The sequence below is a fragment of the Diospyros lotus genome, chromosome 10 (genome assembly GCF_014633365.1).
Source record: "Diospyros lotus cultivar Yz01 chromosome 10, ASM1463336v1, whole genome shotgun sequence".
Lineage (NCBI taxonomy): Eukaryota > Viridiplantae > Streptophyta > Magnoliopsida > Ericales > Ebenaceae > Diospyros > Diospyros lotus.
In genome coordinates this window covers 30,470,657-30,485,780 of record NC_068347.1, presented here as the reverse complement: position 1 = coordinate 30,485,780, position 15,124 = coordinate 30,470,657, and the positions used below count along the sequence as shown (strand labels likewise).

General features: G+C 37.2%; 1 protein-coding gene across 2 annotated transcripts; it reads left to right on the top strand.

Annotated features, from left to right (window-relative positions):
* Nucleotides 1-5,608: 5,608 nt before the first annotated feature.
* Nucleotides 5,609-14,883, top strand: LOC127812054 (uncharacterized). 2 transcript variants are annotated; one of them, XM_052352339.1, is made up of 6 exons: nucleotides 5,610-5,885; nucleotides 10,313-10,549; nucleotides 11,728-11,839; nucleotides 11,921-12,095; nucleotides 13,775-14,012; nucleotides 14,331-14,883. In XM_052352339.1, the coding sequence occupies exons 1-6, from the start codon at nucleotides 5,711-5,713 to the stop codon at nucleotides 14,618-14,620; spliced, it is 1,227 nt and encodes a 408-aa protein (XP_052208299.1). In that variant the 5' UTR covers nucleotides 5,610-5,710; the 3' UTR covers nucleotides 14,621-14,883. The 2 variants fall into 2 exon arrangements, with proteins under 2 accessions (XP_052208300.1, XP_052208299.1); XM_052352340.1 differs by lacking the exon at nucleotides 10,313-10,549 and having other exon boundaries at nucleotides 5,609-5,885.
* The last annotated feature ends 241 nt before the right edge of the window (nucleotides 14,884-15,124 follow it).

The window sequence follows — 15,124 nt, the reverse complement described above, 5'->3', positions numbered from 1 at the left end:
TTTGATATCATCAATGGTCCTTTTCGTGAGCTTCTCACACCGGTCGGCTCGATCATCGGCCTACTTCTGCTCATCCTTAGCCGTCTTCAACTCTGCCTCGATCGATTTCAATCGGTCTTGGACCCTCCGTAGCTCCTTCTTAGCTTTATTTAGCTGAACGGTATGCTTGGAGTTGGCGGACTCCCACATGTCTTTCGACTGACAAAGCTCCCTTTCGAGGTCTTTATATTTCTAGCTCACCCCTTCAGCCTCATTTCGAGCCAAAAGGAGCTCGACCTCTTGTGCTTTCTTCTCCTCCTCGAGCTTCCCCATCTTGTCCTAGAAAGATGTATTCATCGCATCAAGATGTGCATCGAAATCCAGGTGTTGTTTGAGCTTCATGGAGGCAAGGGGAAGTTGTAAAAAGAAAAAAAAAACTCAAGAACAGGCGAACTAAGGAATTAAGATACAAAAAAGCAAAACTTACCATGAAGCTATGACGAGCCATGAAGTCATAGAGGGGGACCCCCTTCATCCCCGTGTCATCCAGGTGCTTGGCACTCGTGTCTAAAAGTGTGGGCATGCAGTCCAAGAGAGTACCAACGCAGGTGCCTCCCGGCATGTCCTCAAAGGCCACTTCCTTTTCAGGGACTTTAGCTTTCTTGCCCCTATCATCCTCCCGAGGTTGTTCGGACCTTCTTTTCGAGCCCACAACAGGATCATTCTGAGCCTCCCTCCTTACCTTTTTCCCGCGAGCTCTACTTGAACCGCGGTCGTGAGAGTTAGAAGCTTGCTGCCCTGGTTGCAATTGAGGGCACCGTTGTTGTTGTGTTGGCTGAGGTTGGACTGGTAGTCATTTTTCCTGCTGCTGTTGGTGTGATCTTTGCTGTTGAGGACGCGATCATGGTTGCGATTACTCTAACCTCCCGTCCTGTGAGCTTGAGCTCGGAGTTGTGAACGAAGTAGCACCCGATCTGGCCTTAGATCTCTTTGGTTCGACAAGGTCAAGATCCACTATATATTTAGCTTGACTTTCTTCATCTCTTTTGCTACTTGATTCAGCGACCTGGAAGGCAGACTAGAGGACCTTTGCACCTAGGACACCGATGCGATCCCCCTTGATAATCTGGGCGTTAAGAGGAGGCGTGAGCTCGTGATCCTTGAGTAGCTCGTCAGTGACTTCAAATTCTTCCAAACCCGACCCCACAACAACAAGCTTGTCAAGAATCTCGATCTCTTCGGCCGATAAGCTCGGTTTTCCACCTCCGAGGTCTGCGTGTCCAAAAGAAAATGTTAAAAGCATACGGCAAAATAAAACGACCTACGCCAACGAGCATGCCTTTACCTGGAATGAGCGCAAAGTTGGAGTTCTTGAGTGACGAAAGCGAGGGACAGGAGACAAAGAACCAACTTGACTTGTAATCGCCCACGTTGGACTTCCCCTTTGCCCTGCCCTGCCCTGAGGAATGGCGACTTTGTATTGTGAAGGACAAACTGCCAAGTAGTACAGCCCATTCTTAGCATTCTTAAAGGAAAAGAGAAATCTAATCAATTTTGGTGAAGGAGGGGGGAGTTTATTCCTAATGAGTAAGATGGTTAGGGAAGTAAGTTGGGTATACGAGTTTGGTGTAAATTGAAAAGGTGCGAGTTTGACATCGTTCAAAAGGTTGAGAAGATATGGAGCTACAGGGAACCTAAAACCAGACTCGAGGTGCTGGGGGCTAATGGCTATATAATAGGATGGCGAATAGACCGCGTGAGAGCTCGGGGCGGGGATGTACCCTCGACAGTTTGACGGTAAACTAAACTCCCGAGTACAAGTCCCCACCCTGTGGGACTTGGCTTTGGAGGGAAATCTTTTAAAAACCTCGCACCTTGCCCTTCCTTCAGCGGCCTGATCTTGGATCTCTAGGTCAGTTTCGAAAAAAGTCACATTAAAGACCTTCTTAGATTGCGAGCTGGTCCCTTCAAAGTTTTGCCCCTCCATCACAAGGCAATCTTCGGAGTTTGAGGTATCGTTTTCTCCTACGATATGGTTGCAGCGCTTTTGACCTGAATTCTCTCGGATAGAGTCAGACATCTACAAAGAGAAATAAAGAACAGTCAAGTCGCAGGTCACAAACTAGACCTCAAAGAACTAGAAAAGCCCTAAAAATACCTCATATTTTCATAGGCCATGTGCTTTGCAACAGGGTGCCACCTAAGGCGGAGGGGCTGCAACTACGAGCCCGGTATTCCATGGAAGGATAACCCTAAGGTCATTGAGCCTGAAGGCTCGGCAAAACACCTAACCAACCGATTGAAGTCAATCCCCCAGAAAACGGAAGCGACACCAACAGAATCGGGAAGACCAGAAGAACCATCGATGGCTAACCAACGATGGAAGGTCTACACAAAATAAAAGATGAAAGTCGCAAAGAGCTTACCAATCATTGAGCCTATCGTCGGTACGAGAGCTTGAAGCAAGCCCCGAACAAAGATGGTCGGCGTCTGAACGATCGCAGACGAGAGAGCCTAGTAACAATGGAAGTCTCAAGAGAAGAAAGCAAAAGTAAGAAAAGATTTCAAAATAGCGTGAAAAGGGGAAAAAGGTAAGACCCTCTACTATTTATGCCTTCAGCCCGTTCAATCCTAGCCATCGGATCAAAATGGCTTATGGCATGCTCCACATCCGTTAGCCGCACGATAGCTTATGGGTTCCACAAGCATAATCATGCGTAGTAATGGGGAACGTGCACACTAAATGCATCGTAGACAAGACGTGCTGCGTGAAGTGACGAGATTTGAAGCAATTGGACAGAAGTCTGAAATGTGGGCTAACAGCTGGCGCATGTCAACTCCCAGTCCGAAGATCGCACTGCGAGCTGAGGGACTTGTGTTATATGTATTTCCCGCACCACTTCTTATGGTTTAGACTCAATCCAATTGGCCGGCCCAATCGCCTGGAGCTTAGAAGGTCCAAACGACCTCGTCAAAGAAAACTCATACACCGCTAAAATCCGAACTCATAGCACGGATCCGTGCGAACTCCTAACGCGCCCCAGGCAAGACCTCTGGCAAGCTCCCTGAGATCTGTTCAACGAGCTTCCGATAAAGCTCATAGTTTGCTCGCCCAACCAATCAGCTTGCTGGCCTAAATCCTTTAGCTCGCATAGGCAACAAAACTGTTGAACGGCCTGAGACGAGGACCCACTCGTTTTATCCAAAAGTAAATCATACTCCTCGTAATGAGGACTCCACTCCTGATTTTATACAAAAGATAAGGACTGTTTGTCCCCTATTATATTATCTTTTTATTTTATGCAAATTGTAAATGCCCCTCATTATAAATATGGGTCAGAAATATCATCAAGGGAACAAGAAGAATAATCAAATACCGCTACTCTGGAAGAATAATCAGGGTACGGTCGTGGAGTAGACATCGTTCTGGCCGAACCACGTGAAAATCTTTGGTATTCTTCCCACCTTGTTCTTCCTCCTTGCGTCTTGGACTCACTCATTGTAGTCTAAACGAATCACGATCGGCTAAAATTGAACGTCGACAAGTAACAACAGTGAGATTGTTTCTTTGTACTTGAAAAATTAGGACTCCAGTTGTGAAAATAGCCTTTTTATAAATAAAAAAAAGAAAAATATATAAATATATAACACTCACAAAATAGAGTCTCGTGCATTTAATTACTATTTTACTTGCTATCAAATATGTGCAAGAATAGAACAATTGTTTCTAGAATTTGGTAGATGTGATAGATCCTATAATTGGGCCAATGTTGTTGGAGAATGATCTTGTAATTGTGACGATGATTACATTGTGAGATCATGATCATGAAACTAAAGTTGTGGCTCATATCCATACCTTGGGCTTTTGTGTCATGGGCTAAAGACTTGTTATTCAACCTAAAAGTACAAATTGTTTTGCATTGTCTATTCTTTTTATATGTTATTGTTAATCATGGTCCATAACAAAATATAATAAAAAAGTAATATTAAAATGATCTAATTCTTATATAATTTAACGTGTTGAGAGAGAGTAAAATAAGATCTTCTAATTTATCTATTATATAAATAAGTACTTACTCAAATAAATATAATCAAGATAAATTTTTTAATGGGATGGGTATGAACAGAAGAAACAAAAAGTTTGACTCTAGCATCGATATCGGATCTTCAAAATATAAGTTTTAAAGATAAATTATTTTTATTTTCATATAAATTAATCAAATAATAAATACCATAAGACCAATAAATTAAAAAATGAAGACCTGTAAAATAGGATAAATGATGAAAGGTAATAGAATTATAGAAAATATCTCTATCCAAATTGGATCAATTATTATTCTTAATCTTAGCCCATTTGAAGAGTAAACTGTGGGCCTGTGGCAGCGAGTCAACCTCTGCCCCAAAAAACTCTCATCCAATGAACCAGTTAGAGTTTATGGGAATAAAGAAATAAGGTAGCTTTCTCTCGAGACTTAGAACATGATAAGTTAGGATTCATACCAATAAATTATGAGTTTGATTCTTTGGTCTGAGCAATAAGACAAGGTCTCCTATTGTGATTTACTTCCTTTGTCAAAATCGAAGGTACGAGTGATAGGACACCGCTCAAAGACGATAATCCTAAAAAATAAGGTAGCTTTAGTAATTTTAAGGTTACTTAACAATGAGGCAAGGATTCGTTTGATTTTGTGATCAATTTTTTTTTAAGGTAGTGTTTGTTAAAATGAATAAAATAAAGTTATATTAATATAAAATTAAAATATTTTCTAAATCAATATATGAAATAATCAAAAATAAGGTTGAAAAATATTTTAAGATTTTTATCAAATTATTTTTTAAATTTTTTGAAATATATTATAGAACATATACGTTATTTTTTTTTATACTAAGATAAATTTATTTAGAGGGAAAAAATTAATTTATTTGAAAAAACACAGATAAGAAGTCACATGACTTCTTTCTAAGAATCACAAGATAAATTTAATAAATATAATAAAAAATATTTTTATTTAAAATACTTTATATATCATATTTTTTTTATCTATATTTTAGTTAATGAACATTACCTTAAATGAAAATATAACTCAAAAAATGGCAAAGCATCCATAACATTTTTACTATGATATAAATATTATAATTATATTAAAATACTAATATTATGTTAAAATAATACAATTATTAATTATCGTTGACATATTATATAAAAAAAATCAAATTATACTTTTTTTTTTGTTTACAGGATTTTTAATAATTGATAGCAAAAATCAAACTACGAGTTCTTTTTTCTAACTAAAAATGGAAATCAATCACAAAAAATAGAAATTAACACCAAAGACCAACAGATAACAAACTAAAAAAAAAAATAATAATAAAATCAGTCCGAACTTACTTGATTTTGAATAAAGAGCAGCAAAAATTTGTATAAAAATAATTAAATTTATTATAGAAATAATCCAATCTTACACTTGCTCGAAAGAATTTGAGAAACCATAATGTTAGATTGATACTCAATTTTATATTTATAAAATAATAACATTATATTAAAACTAAAGAGTCAAGAAGAGAAGAACCAAAGAAATACGAAACCAAAATTATATTTTTCTTTATTATATCCTTATCGTATTCTAAAGTCTAACGTTTGATCCTTTCTTCTTCCCCTGAAATCAAACCAACTGCCACATTGCTCCAGAATTCGGCGTCGCCTCGGCCACTGAGAGAGAGAGAGATAGAGATGTCGTGCTTGGCGTCGTGCTGTGCGTCGATGACATGCGGTCTCTGCACATCGGTGGCATCTGGCATCTCCAAGCGCTCAGCTCGAATTGCATACTGCGGCCTCTTCGGCGTCTCCTTGATCGTTTCTTGGGTCCTTAGAGAAGTCGGTGCCCCTCTCCTCCGCAAAATCCCATGTCAGTTTTCCCTTATTCCGCCCATCTTCTCTGTTGGGGTTTCAGTTGATTGCTTGCATAATAAATACATGTGTAATCGCAGTGCCCAATTATAAGTTCCCACACCAGTGAATTTGTAATTGGGGTTCTTGTCTTTTAACTTAGTTTTGAGTTCGGAGCTCAGCTTAGTATATTGATTTGGTGTGCAATTCGCGTGCCATAAACGAAAAGAAAACGAAATAGACGAAGGAAAATGAGAAGAAAGCTGCGAGATTTAATACGAAACAATCGGTAGAGGTCTCTATTGTTTTATCTATGCAGATTCTTAGGTGTCTAGCATATAGCTGGTTCAACAACAGCTGGAACTGGTTTACGAATTTGCGATTCCTATTCTTCCTTTCTAAATTCTGAAGGGACATTTTTGGTAAAAGAAAGTGAAGCAACTTCAGTAACGGGGTGATGCAAACTCCTGCTCTCCCCTTATAGTATAGTATTGATATTGGGGAATTCCTCATTGGAGTTGATATTCTGCATTTCATCTCTTTGGCGTCACTATTGATTTCTGGACTTTGTCTTTGGGTTTGTTACACATGTGATGGTGTATTTTTATTTATATTCACATTTCAGTGCGAATTAAAGTTTAAATATTGGGGAATTCCTGATTAGAGTTGAATTTGCTTTGGGTCGACTCAAGAACCGAACCGGACTAAGGTAATTGGGTTAGTTTGGTTCGAGCTCTTTTTTCTGTTTTTCCAACTTAATTCAATTCTCGTTCTATTCTATTTTTAATTTTTTTTGGACTCGATTGGCATCAGGTTGAATCTGAGCTAGACTATCAAGTCTATGGATTCAACCCAAGCCAACTAATGTGAAGTCCATTTTCCTAAAATTGTCATTCTTTTCTAACTTTTATTCAATCTAATCTATTTGTTTTGCCTAGGTGGTTGCTTGTTCCTTTTTTTTTTTCTTCCCAGAATTTATGTTAAAATAAGTTTTATAAATCTTAATACTTTTGGTATACTACAAGTTTTGGGTTTTAAAATTTTGGTATAATTTTATAGGCTTTGGGATTGAGGCCCAACCTGATCCAACCCAAATTGAATTAGGTTGGGTTGGTTCTATTTTTCCTTGTGATTGGGTTGGTTCTTGGTCTAAAATTCCAGATTTGATCATGATTGGTTTAGGTCCCTATCCAACTTGACCCCCCTAGTTTTTAATCTACTTAAACTTAAAAACTTTGAATTCTAAGGTGATTCTTCCTGATTCGAGTTTATTATTATGCCTTCTTTTGTCTCATCTCCCAATAATTTTATGTTTTTCTTTTTTATTTTGACATTTTGGTGCACTCAATTTTTTTTTTTTTTTATCAAACCCATGCCGTACATCTTCAGCAAATTTCTCAAGCCAAGTATTTAGTTGTTTATGTGCCAATATTTGTTAGTTAAAGTGTTAGCATAGCATGGGATTAAATCCCATGATGTGTGAGTCCCCTCTCAAACAAAAGCGTGTCACGTCTCAATTCCATGTTGTGGTAGCTGCTATGCTTTGTGTGTGTGTGTGTTGGGGGGGGGGGGGGGGGGGGGGGTTATATTTTGTTCTGGTTTTTTAAAGGAACTGAGTGGTCTCTCTGTTTTGGTTGAATAAAAACTTCCCTCTTCTCTCTCTTTGTGTTTTGGCCAAACCAAATAAAATTCCTCTGTGTATTGCACTATTGCTTTGATTATTTCCAACAGTTATTGAAGTTCACTTCAGATATACAACTTCTAAAGTTATAAGCATAAACAACTTCAATGAGCCACATGAGTTTATTTGGGAAATAAGTCAAGAAGTATCTCTTATCTCCCGCCAAAAAAAAAAAAAAAAAAAAAAAGCGAGAAGTGTGTAGAGGGCAAAAGTTTCCAAATCACCTAGGTTAGGTTAAAAAAGCCTGCAAATTCCTGCTTCTCATTTGAGTGCTTAGAGTTTGAAATTATGCATCAATGCTATAATTGCTTGTCCTTCTTGTTTATGTTTGCTTGAGGGCTTTACCTGTTTGAATGTCATGGAGGTCAGTAAGTCCTGCAGATACAGTATCCAATGATAGTGTTGTATGAGTGAATTGATTATGTATAACTAGTTTTGTATCAAGTCAATAATTTGGCAAAATTCTATGATCATTTTTTTTATTAGTCAAATCTTGGAGGTAAGAGGGAGAAATGCTTTGCTCATCCCTATAAAACTTACCCCCTTGTTTTGGTAGGTTTTCCTCATGCTGGATGCTTATCAAGCTGGGCCAGCAACAGAACAATTAACTATGGAATTCTTTTTTTTTTTTTTTCCTATACCCCTTTTAAGTGATTAAATATGAAATTGGGGATTGCTATTTGTTATGCAATCATACTTTCTTGTCAAGATGATGAAAGTAACCAATATCTCTGTCATGAATGAACCAAAATAAGACTTACTCCATTGATAACTTGTAACTTGTTGCTCTTGAATTTTCAAGGACAAATATTTGTTTTCTTGCATGCATTGTTTTCTATGATAACACCTTTTTTTAACCCATTTGCAGTGGGATCTCTATTAATTGTTAATCCAAGAAAGCAAGTGTCGCGTACATAGGGTTTACCTAGGGTTTGGATGGGAAATTGGAAGAATCCGAGGGAGAAATAGACGGAAATGGAGAGAGAAAACAGAACAGAATGAGAGAGAGAGAGACAGAGGAGATCGATAGAGAGAATTCTAGGGAGAAATGACTGAATTCAATTATCAATTCCAATATGACAATTCTCTAACTACTATATCTGTCTATGCTTTCAGTTAGTAGAACAACTGAAAGGTACAATAGGTAAAATAGCAAGTACAACCATGACTAATACAACATGTGGCATACTATGACTAATCTACCCTCGGGGTTGTGACAACAAGCAATTGATTTATAGAGGTCAGTTCCTTAAGGGCTATTTACCTTCCAAAGGGCCATGTTATTTTCTGCTTTTTGTAAATAATAACTCCCCCCCCCCTCCCCAAACACACATACACACACAAACTTTATTTTATGTATTTGGGAAGCTTTATGGCAGAACCTGGAATTATGCTTCAAAAGACAATTACATCAATTCTTACGAAAAAAGATAAGAGTGGGGAGTTTCCATCTTTTGCAAGCCTATATTACTTACATTGACTCCTATATCTTGTGATGACTGCATCACCTCTTGGGGCTAAGATACAACTGTGTTTACTTGCCTAATTGGGGATGCAATCAACAAAAATATTTTTGCTATGAATGAGCACTTGTGGTCTACCACTTCAGAGCTAGCCTTGGTAGCAATAGTAAAGTTGCTTCTTTATGAATGGAAGGTCACAGTTTTGAGTTGGCTAAACAGCTCTTTGTGAGCAAAGTGAGGGGAAGGTTGCATACAAATATGACCTTCCCCCAGCCCTCGTGAAGAAGGGAGCTCGTTACTAGATGCCCTTTAAGAACATGCAAAATACTCTTGTTGTATGCATGAATATATCTAATGTTTTTTAGTAAATTTTATCCCAGATAAATCAAAGAAATACGTAGTAAATATCAATTTGTTCACATCCTGATGCTTTTGAGCATTATAATTAGATTAATCTGACACTTGATACATTTTAGCACATGAGTCAATGTATTGTAGCTTATAGTGGAGGACGTGGTTTGTTTTTTGCACCCAGCATTTAGGCTTATGTCACATCTATTGTTATTTCTTGGAATTGTAGTTCTTTATATGGTGTTGAAAATCAAGTGTGCATTTGTTGACTAGAGCTCCCTTCATTTTTATAAAAATCTGTTCCGAATTCTGTCTTTTTTGTTCTTCTAAGATCATTTTAGATGCCTGTTAACTTGTGATGACAATTATCTAACATGTCTTTACATTTTTTGTCTACATTGGCTCCTTCTTTTATGTTTTTTTCTTATTGATCTGAAAAGGAACATGCTTAAAAACTATGTAATTTTGTTGTAAATATATGTGTACATGTAATAAATGTGGAATGAGCTCTGCATCTCCTACCCAAACATAAAACACACACAACTAATAATATTGCTTCTGTTAGTAACTCCTCTTCTGTGTCACTTCACTAGTTTATACTATTGATTTGGATTTTTCTTTGGTCTCTTATATGTGTATGTATTTTCTTTTCTCCCTGATGAGTAGAGTCATGTGTCAAAGAAACCAAAGGTTGCAGACCTGTGCAAGCAACACATGAACCAATAGAAGAGAAAAAGAGAAGGATGAAAAGAAGGGAAAAAAAAAAAAATCCTGTCTCCGATTTTTAGTACGTGGTTTAGTATACTTAATTCTGAAAAGGAAACAATCACATATCAACATATCAAGCCTTTATCTCGCTATTTAGGGTTGGCTTTATTTAGAAAAGGGAATACAAGAGAGAGTGAGAGAGAGAAAGGTTGGTGATAAAGGTTTCTTTTACTTTGATTACAGGGATAAACACTTCTGAAACTTACTCGAAGGAATGGTATCAAATAGAAGCAGTTCTTCGTGTTAGCTTGGGGAATTTCTTGTTTTTTGCAATACTTGCTCTTTTGATGATAGGCGTGAAGGATCAAAATGACAGGCGTGATTCTTGGCACCATGGTGGATGGACAGCTAAAATTGTGATTTGGGTTCTGCTCATCATCCTTATGTTTTTCATGCCAAACATAGTCATAACAATTTACGGTCAGCTTCTACTTGAAAACTGTTGCCTTGCTTGGAGCATTTAGTTTGTATGCTTTTGGTTTCCTGTCCTATCTGATTAGTTGAGCATATTTTTTACACTTTTTGTTGATGTATGTGCACGTCCCATCAGCACAAAATATTAATAAGTTAACAAAAACTTCACTCAGTTTCCATATTGTAATTCGTAACATGTATTTGGGAAGATTGGTGAAATATATCAAATATTGTAACTTTCATTATTCATCGGATGAACTTATTACTAGAACAGAATTGCATCTCATATTGGCTTGCACAACTTTTTTGAAGCATATTTATTATATATCTTGAATCCTACCTTTTCCCAAGCCACCATGTGATTTTTCTGAAGTCAAGCCCACTAAGATAACAAAGTTTTGAACTCATCAACCTGTTGAAGGCAGCATAATTTTTTATCTTATTTTACTTTTAGTCTCCTCTTCATAACAAGTCCTGAGTTAGCCCTATTAAATGTTGTTTGTTGAAATTATTAGACATTATGATATGGTTTCAACTACAAGAACGTTGTTGCTATGATCCAGTGAATTGCAGACTTCGATGGTGACGTGTAGCATGAGTACAGTTTGGGATCTAGTCATTGATATTATACCATGTTTGCTGGTATAAAGCATAAAAAGAAAAAAACATATTGTATCTCCTGACTTATACTGGTTTCTACCATTTCTGGTGCTCCAATGTTTTTTCCCCTTTTTCTCGTTCTAGTTTAGGATAGACTAATACCATATTAATTAACACAATGTTTCTTCTAAGTTGTAAATAATGTTTTATGCCCCCCTCCCCTCACATATATGTTGTAAAACTTTGGCATGCAATTAACTGATAAATTTTATGACTTGCATTCGTTTCCCCTCCTTTTTGATGATGAGAAACATGAAAATTCTCCATGATTTTTTGAGGGGTACTGTCACTCCCCCACCGGGGGGCAATAAATCTATATGCTTCCGAACATAATAGTTAGATTAATAAATCTGAAATAATAAGATACAATGTTCATGCCAATTCATACTGTACCAATGGGGAAATCCCTGATCTGAAATGTATGTACCAGTTCCTATTGTCAATTAATTTGAAATCACAAACTATGTGCTTGTTTTGGAGGTAAGAAATTCATAATTGATTTTACAAGACCACCTTATTTGCAGGCTTTGTATCAAAGTTTGGGGCAGGTTTATTTTTATTGGTCCAAGTGGTCATATTGTTAGATGCCACACACTCGTGGAACGACTCATGGGTTGCTAAAGATGAGCACAAGTGGTTAGTTCAAGTTGTTATATTTTATCAAAGTCCCCATCTTAAGTTTTGTTTGGCTTATAACCATTGTCTGTATGTTTTCAGGTATTATGCTTTACTTGGTGTATCAGTTGCATGCTATATTGCAGCATTTACAATTTCAGGGGTGCTGTTTATTTGGTTCAATCCTTCTGGTCATGATTGTGGTCTCAACATCTTCTTTCTTGTCATGACCATGATTCTGGCGTTTGCATTTGCTGTTATTGCTTTACATCCATCGGTAATGGAAATGTCTACTTTATTGGAAGTTCAATGCTTTCATTACTTGGGAACATTATTGCAACCATTATGTTGCAGTTGTGTTTGTTTTTGAATTCTCCATTATCCTGTTGCCTTGTTGTTGCCAATGAAAGAACCTGCCATTCAGATCTGAAGGGTTAAATGTCCATAAGGTCATTAAATGGTCTTTCTCCCACCAATACTGAGGAGCACATAATATTGGCTGCACATAGATCCCATAAAAATGTTGGTGTCGTAGTACCAATTTGTGATGCATAACCATAGCTAGGGGTCTTTCAACATGTTTACCTCGTGAAGTGAACAGGAGGATGTTAAGCTGATCTGACTGAGTTTGATCAACTTTAAAATTTGTAACATTCAAGCACAAAGGAATCACCATAATTAATAAGAAATATTAACTGCACAAGCTGTTAAACTTGAGGCAACGAGTTATAATAATACTTTCAATTTTGTGGTGCCAGCTTTTCTTTGACTAATGTCTCATGCAGCTTAGTGTCTCAGTGTATTTTGTACGGTGGGAAATTTGAATAAATAAATATATTTTTTGAATGGATGCACGGAAGGCATAGTGCTGAAATTGTTTGGTAGATAAGGAATAGCTTCTTTGAAAACTATTTAATTGTTCTTCTGGTCCCTCAATTACAAACCTCTTCTAAAGTAGACCCGATGGTCTGACAAGTTTGAAATAAATTGGCAAAGAAATTTAGTTATGAAAGAGAAAATCATTCACCAAAGAATTCATAGGGAAATCTACATTCTTGACTAATGGTTCTGTTATTTGATTGATAGCCATATTCTGAAGCTGGTCAGTCTGATCAATGGAGATGGATTATCAATTTATCATCAGTTGTCATACTCTGAGATAGGTTTTAGGTTACTTACTCCTACCCTGGCCTTTTCCATTTCGTTAGGAAACCGAGGCTTTGGATTTGCTGAACTTTCAAGGAAATTAGTAAACTCTTGGAATTTAAAGTTGATAAGAGTCTAACTTCCATCAACTGCACTCTTTAGAGGCTTTATTTTTTAAGTGTTTGTGATTGATTAGGAAGAAGGTAGAGAAATTCAAGAATGGGCCCTGATGGTGTCAATGCTTGCATTGGTGTGGATTTCTCTAAAAGATTTTTTAATTGGCTAGCATGGTTCATTGGCTATTTCAATATTTATAGCTATTATTGGATTAGTTATTTGCTGTAAAACACCTATTGTGTGCTGTAACGGCACATTTTCAGCATTTTTTTGTATTGAGACTCACTGTACTAGTTTGTGATGTAGCGATTAAATTCAGGAAATCTTTAAGATGCTATTCTATTGATTCATAATTCCCATTTAGGAATGTCTTGCATGCTTATTATTTATAATCTGTTTGCTTGTGCCGGTTAAGTGGATGGTTATTCTCTTCTTGAATCACCACTCTCGTGACACAATGTGGCACCAACTCTTTTTAATCATAAAATAAAAAATCTGTCATTTCTTTACTACTATCATGGAAAAGATTAAATTGTGATTGATGCCATGCATTGTGATTTAATGCGAATTAATTTATCGTTTTTACAAATTTAAGATGCTCATTTCATAGATGGCGCAGCCCTTGCTTGATTTTTTGAGAAGTAGAACTTGATTTCCAAATTGGAGGGGGGTTCTGATAATGATCATAAACAGGTGAATGGAAGCCTCTTGCCTGCTTCTGTGATATCCGTTTATTGTGCCTACATATGCTACACGGCTCTCTCATCGGAACCTCGAGATTACGTGTGCAATGGCCTTCACAACAAATCAGCAGTGTCTACAGGCACCCTTGTCGTTGGGATGCTGATGACGGTTCTCTCTGTTCTTTACTCTGCCCTTCGTGCAGGATCTTCAACAACCTTTTTATCTCCACCCTCTTCACCCAAGTTAGGTATTCAGGCATCTAGAAACCTTCTCTCGACACTTTTTAAGCCACTTAAAAATTTTGAAATTTTTTGAAGTCGAAATATCCTTTCAAAAGCAGGTTAAGTTTATTTTCTTTTGTGTTCATGGAGATTCAGTAAGGAAAACTTTCTGCCCCTATTGCAGCTTCAATCTGTCGCTGTTTGGAAGATCTTACTTCTTTAGACCACCTCAGAGATTCTTTGAATTTGTCAAAATTTTATGGGAAACTGCTTTAGTGGTTATGTATTCTTAAGATGGCCTAGTTATTGCATATTAAGTTTCTGAAATTTGTCGTGTGTTTCAGCTGACAAGAAACCCCTTCTTGACGCGGAGTTGGAAGAAGGAAAGGAAAAGAAGGATAAAGAGTCCCGACCAGTCAGTTACTCCTATACGTTCTTCCATTTGATATTTGCTCTGGCTAGCATGTACTCGGGCATGCTTCTTTCGGGATGGACCAGCTCCTCTGAGAGCTCGGATCTGATTGATGTTGGCTGGACATCAGTCTGGGTTCGGATCTGCAGTGAGTGGGTCACTGCTGCGCTGTATGTCTGGACCCTCCTTGCTCCTATCTTCTTTCCCGATCGCGAGTTCTAGTGAATCTTCTTTGTCATCAACGTTTGAACACTCAGGGTCCTAGAGCTGTTAAGTTGAGCTGTGTTACATAGCTTCCCATCCTTCCTTGCTTCTGTGAATATGTTCAATGTTTCTATGGCATGAGAAGCAAAATTCTATTGGCTTGTACTGCATAACTAATCATAGCTGTCTCTTCTTGTTCTTTTCCCTTTTCTTCTTGTATTTCTTTGAGGATGAGTCCTAATGGTAATAATAATAATAAAGTTACGTCTTTATAACTTGAATATCATTAGATCAGCTATTGCCAATCCGAGGGATTATCATTTGGTGCTTACACGAAGTGTACTTTGGCGCAAATCACAATTGATTTGGTTAAATAGCACCACTATTGGGATCAAGCTGGAGTCATAATCTAATCATCCTAGTCTTTACTGATGAGAGGAGTAAATCATGAAATAATTACTAATTAAGAAAATGGGGGAAATGAGTAATTTAAAATTTTTTCCCCCATTTTTTGGGTTTCTC

Coding starts and splice junctions, on each gene's coding strand:
- LOC127812054 (XM_052352339.1), top strand. CDS start 5,711: ATGTCGTGCTTGGCGTCGTGCTGTGCGTCGATGACATGCGGTCTCTGC. Junction 5,886..10,312: donor TCTCCTCCGCAAAATCCCAT/GTCAGTTTTCCC, acceptor CTTTGATTACAG/GGATAAACACTTCTGAAACT. Junction 14,013..14,330: donor ACCCTCTTCACCCAAGTTAG/GTATTCAGGCAT, acceptor CGTGTGTTTCAG/CTGACAAGAAACCCCTTCTT.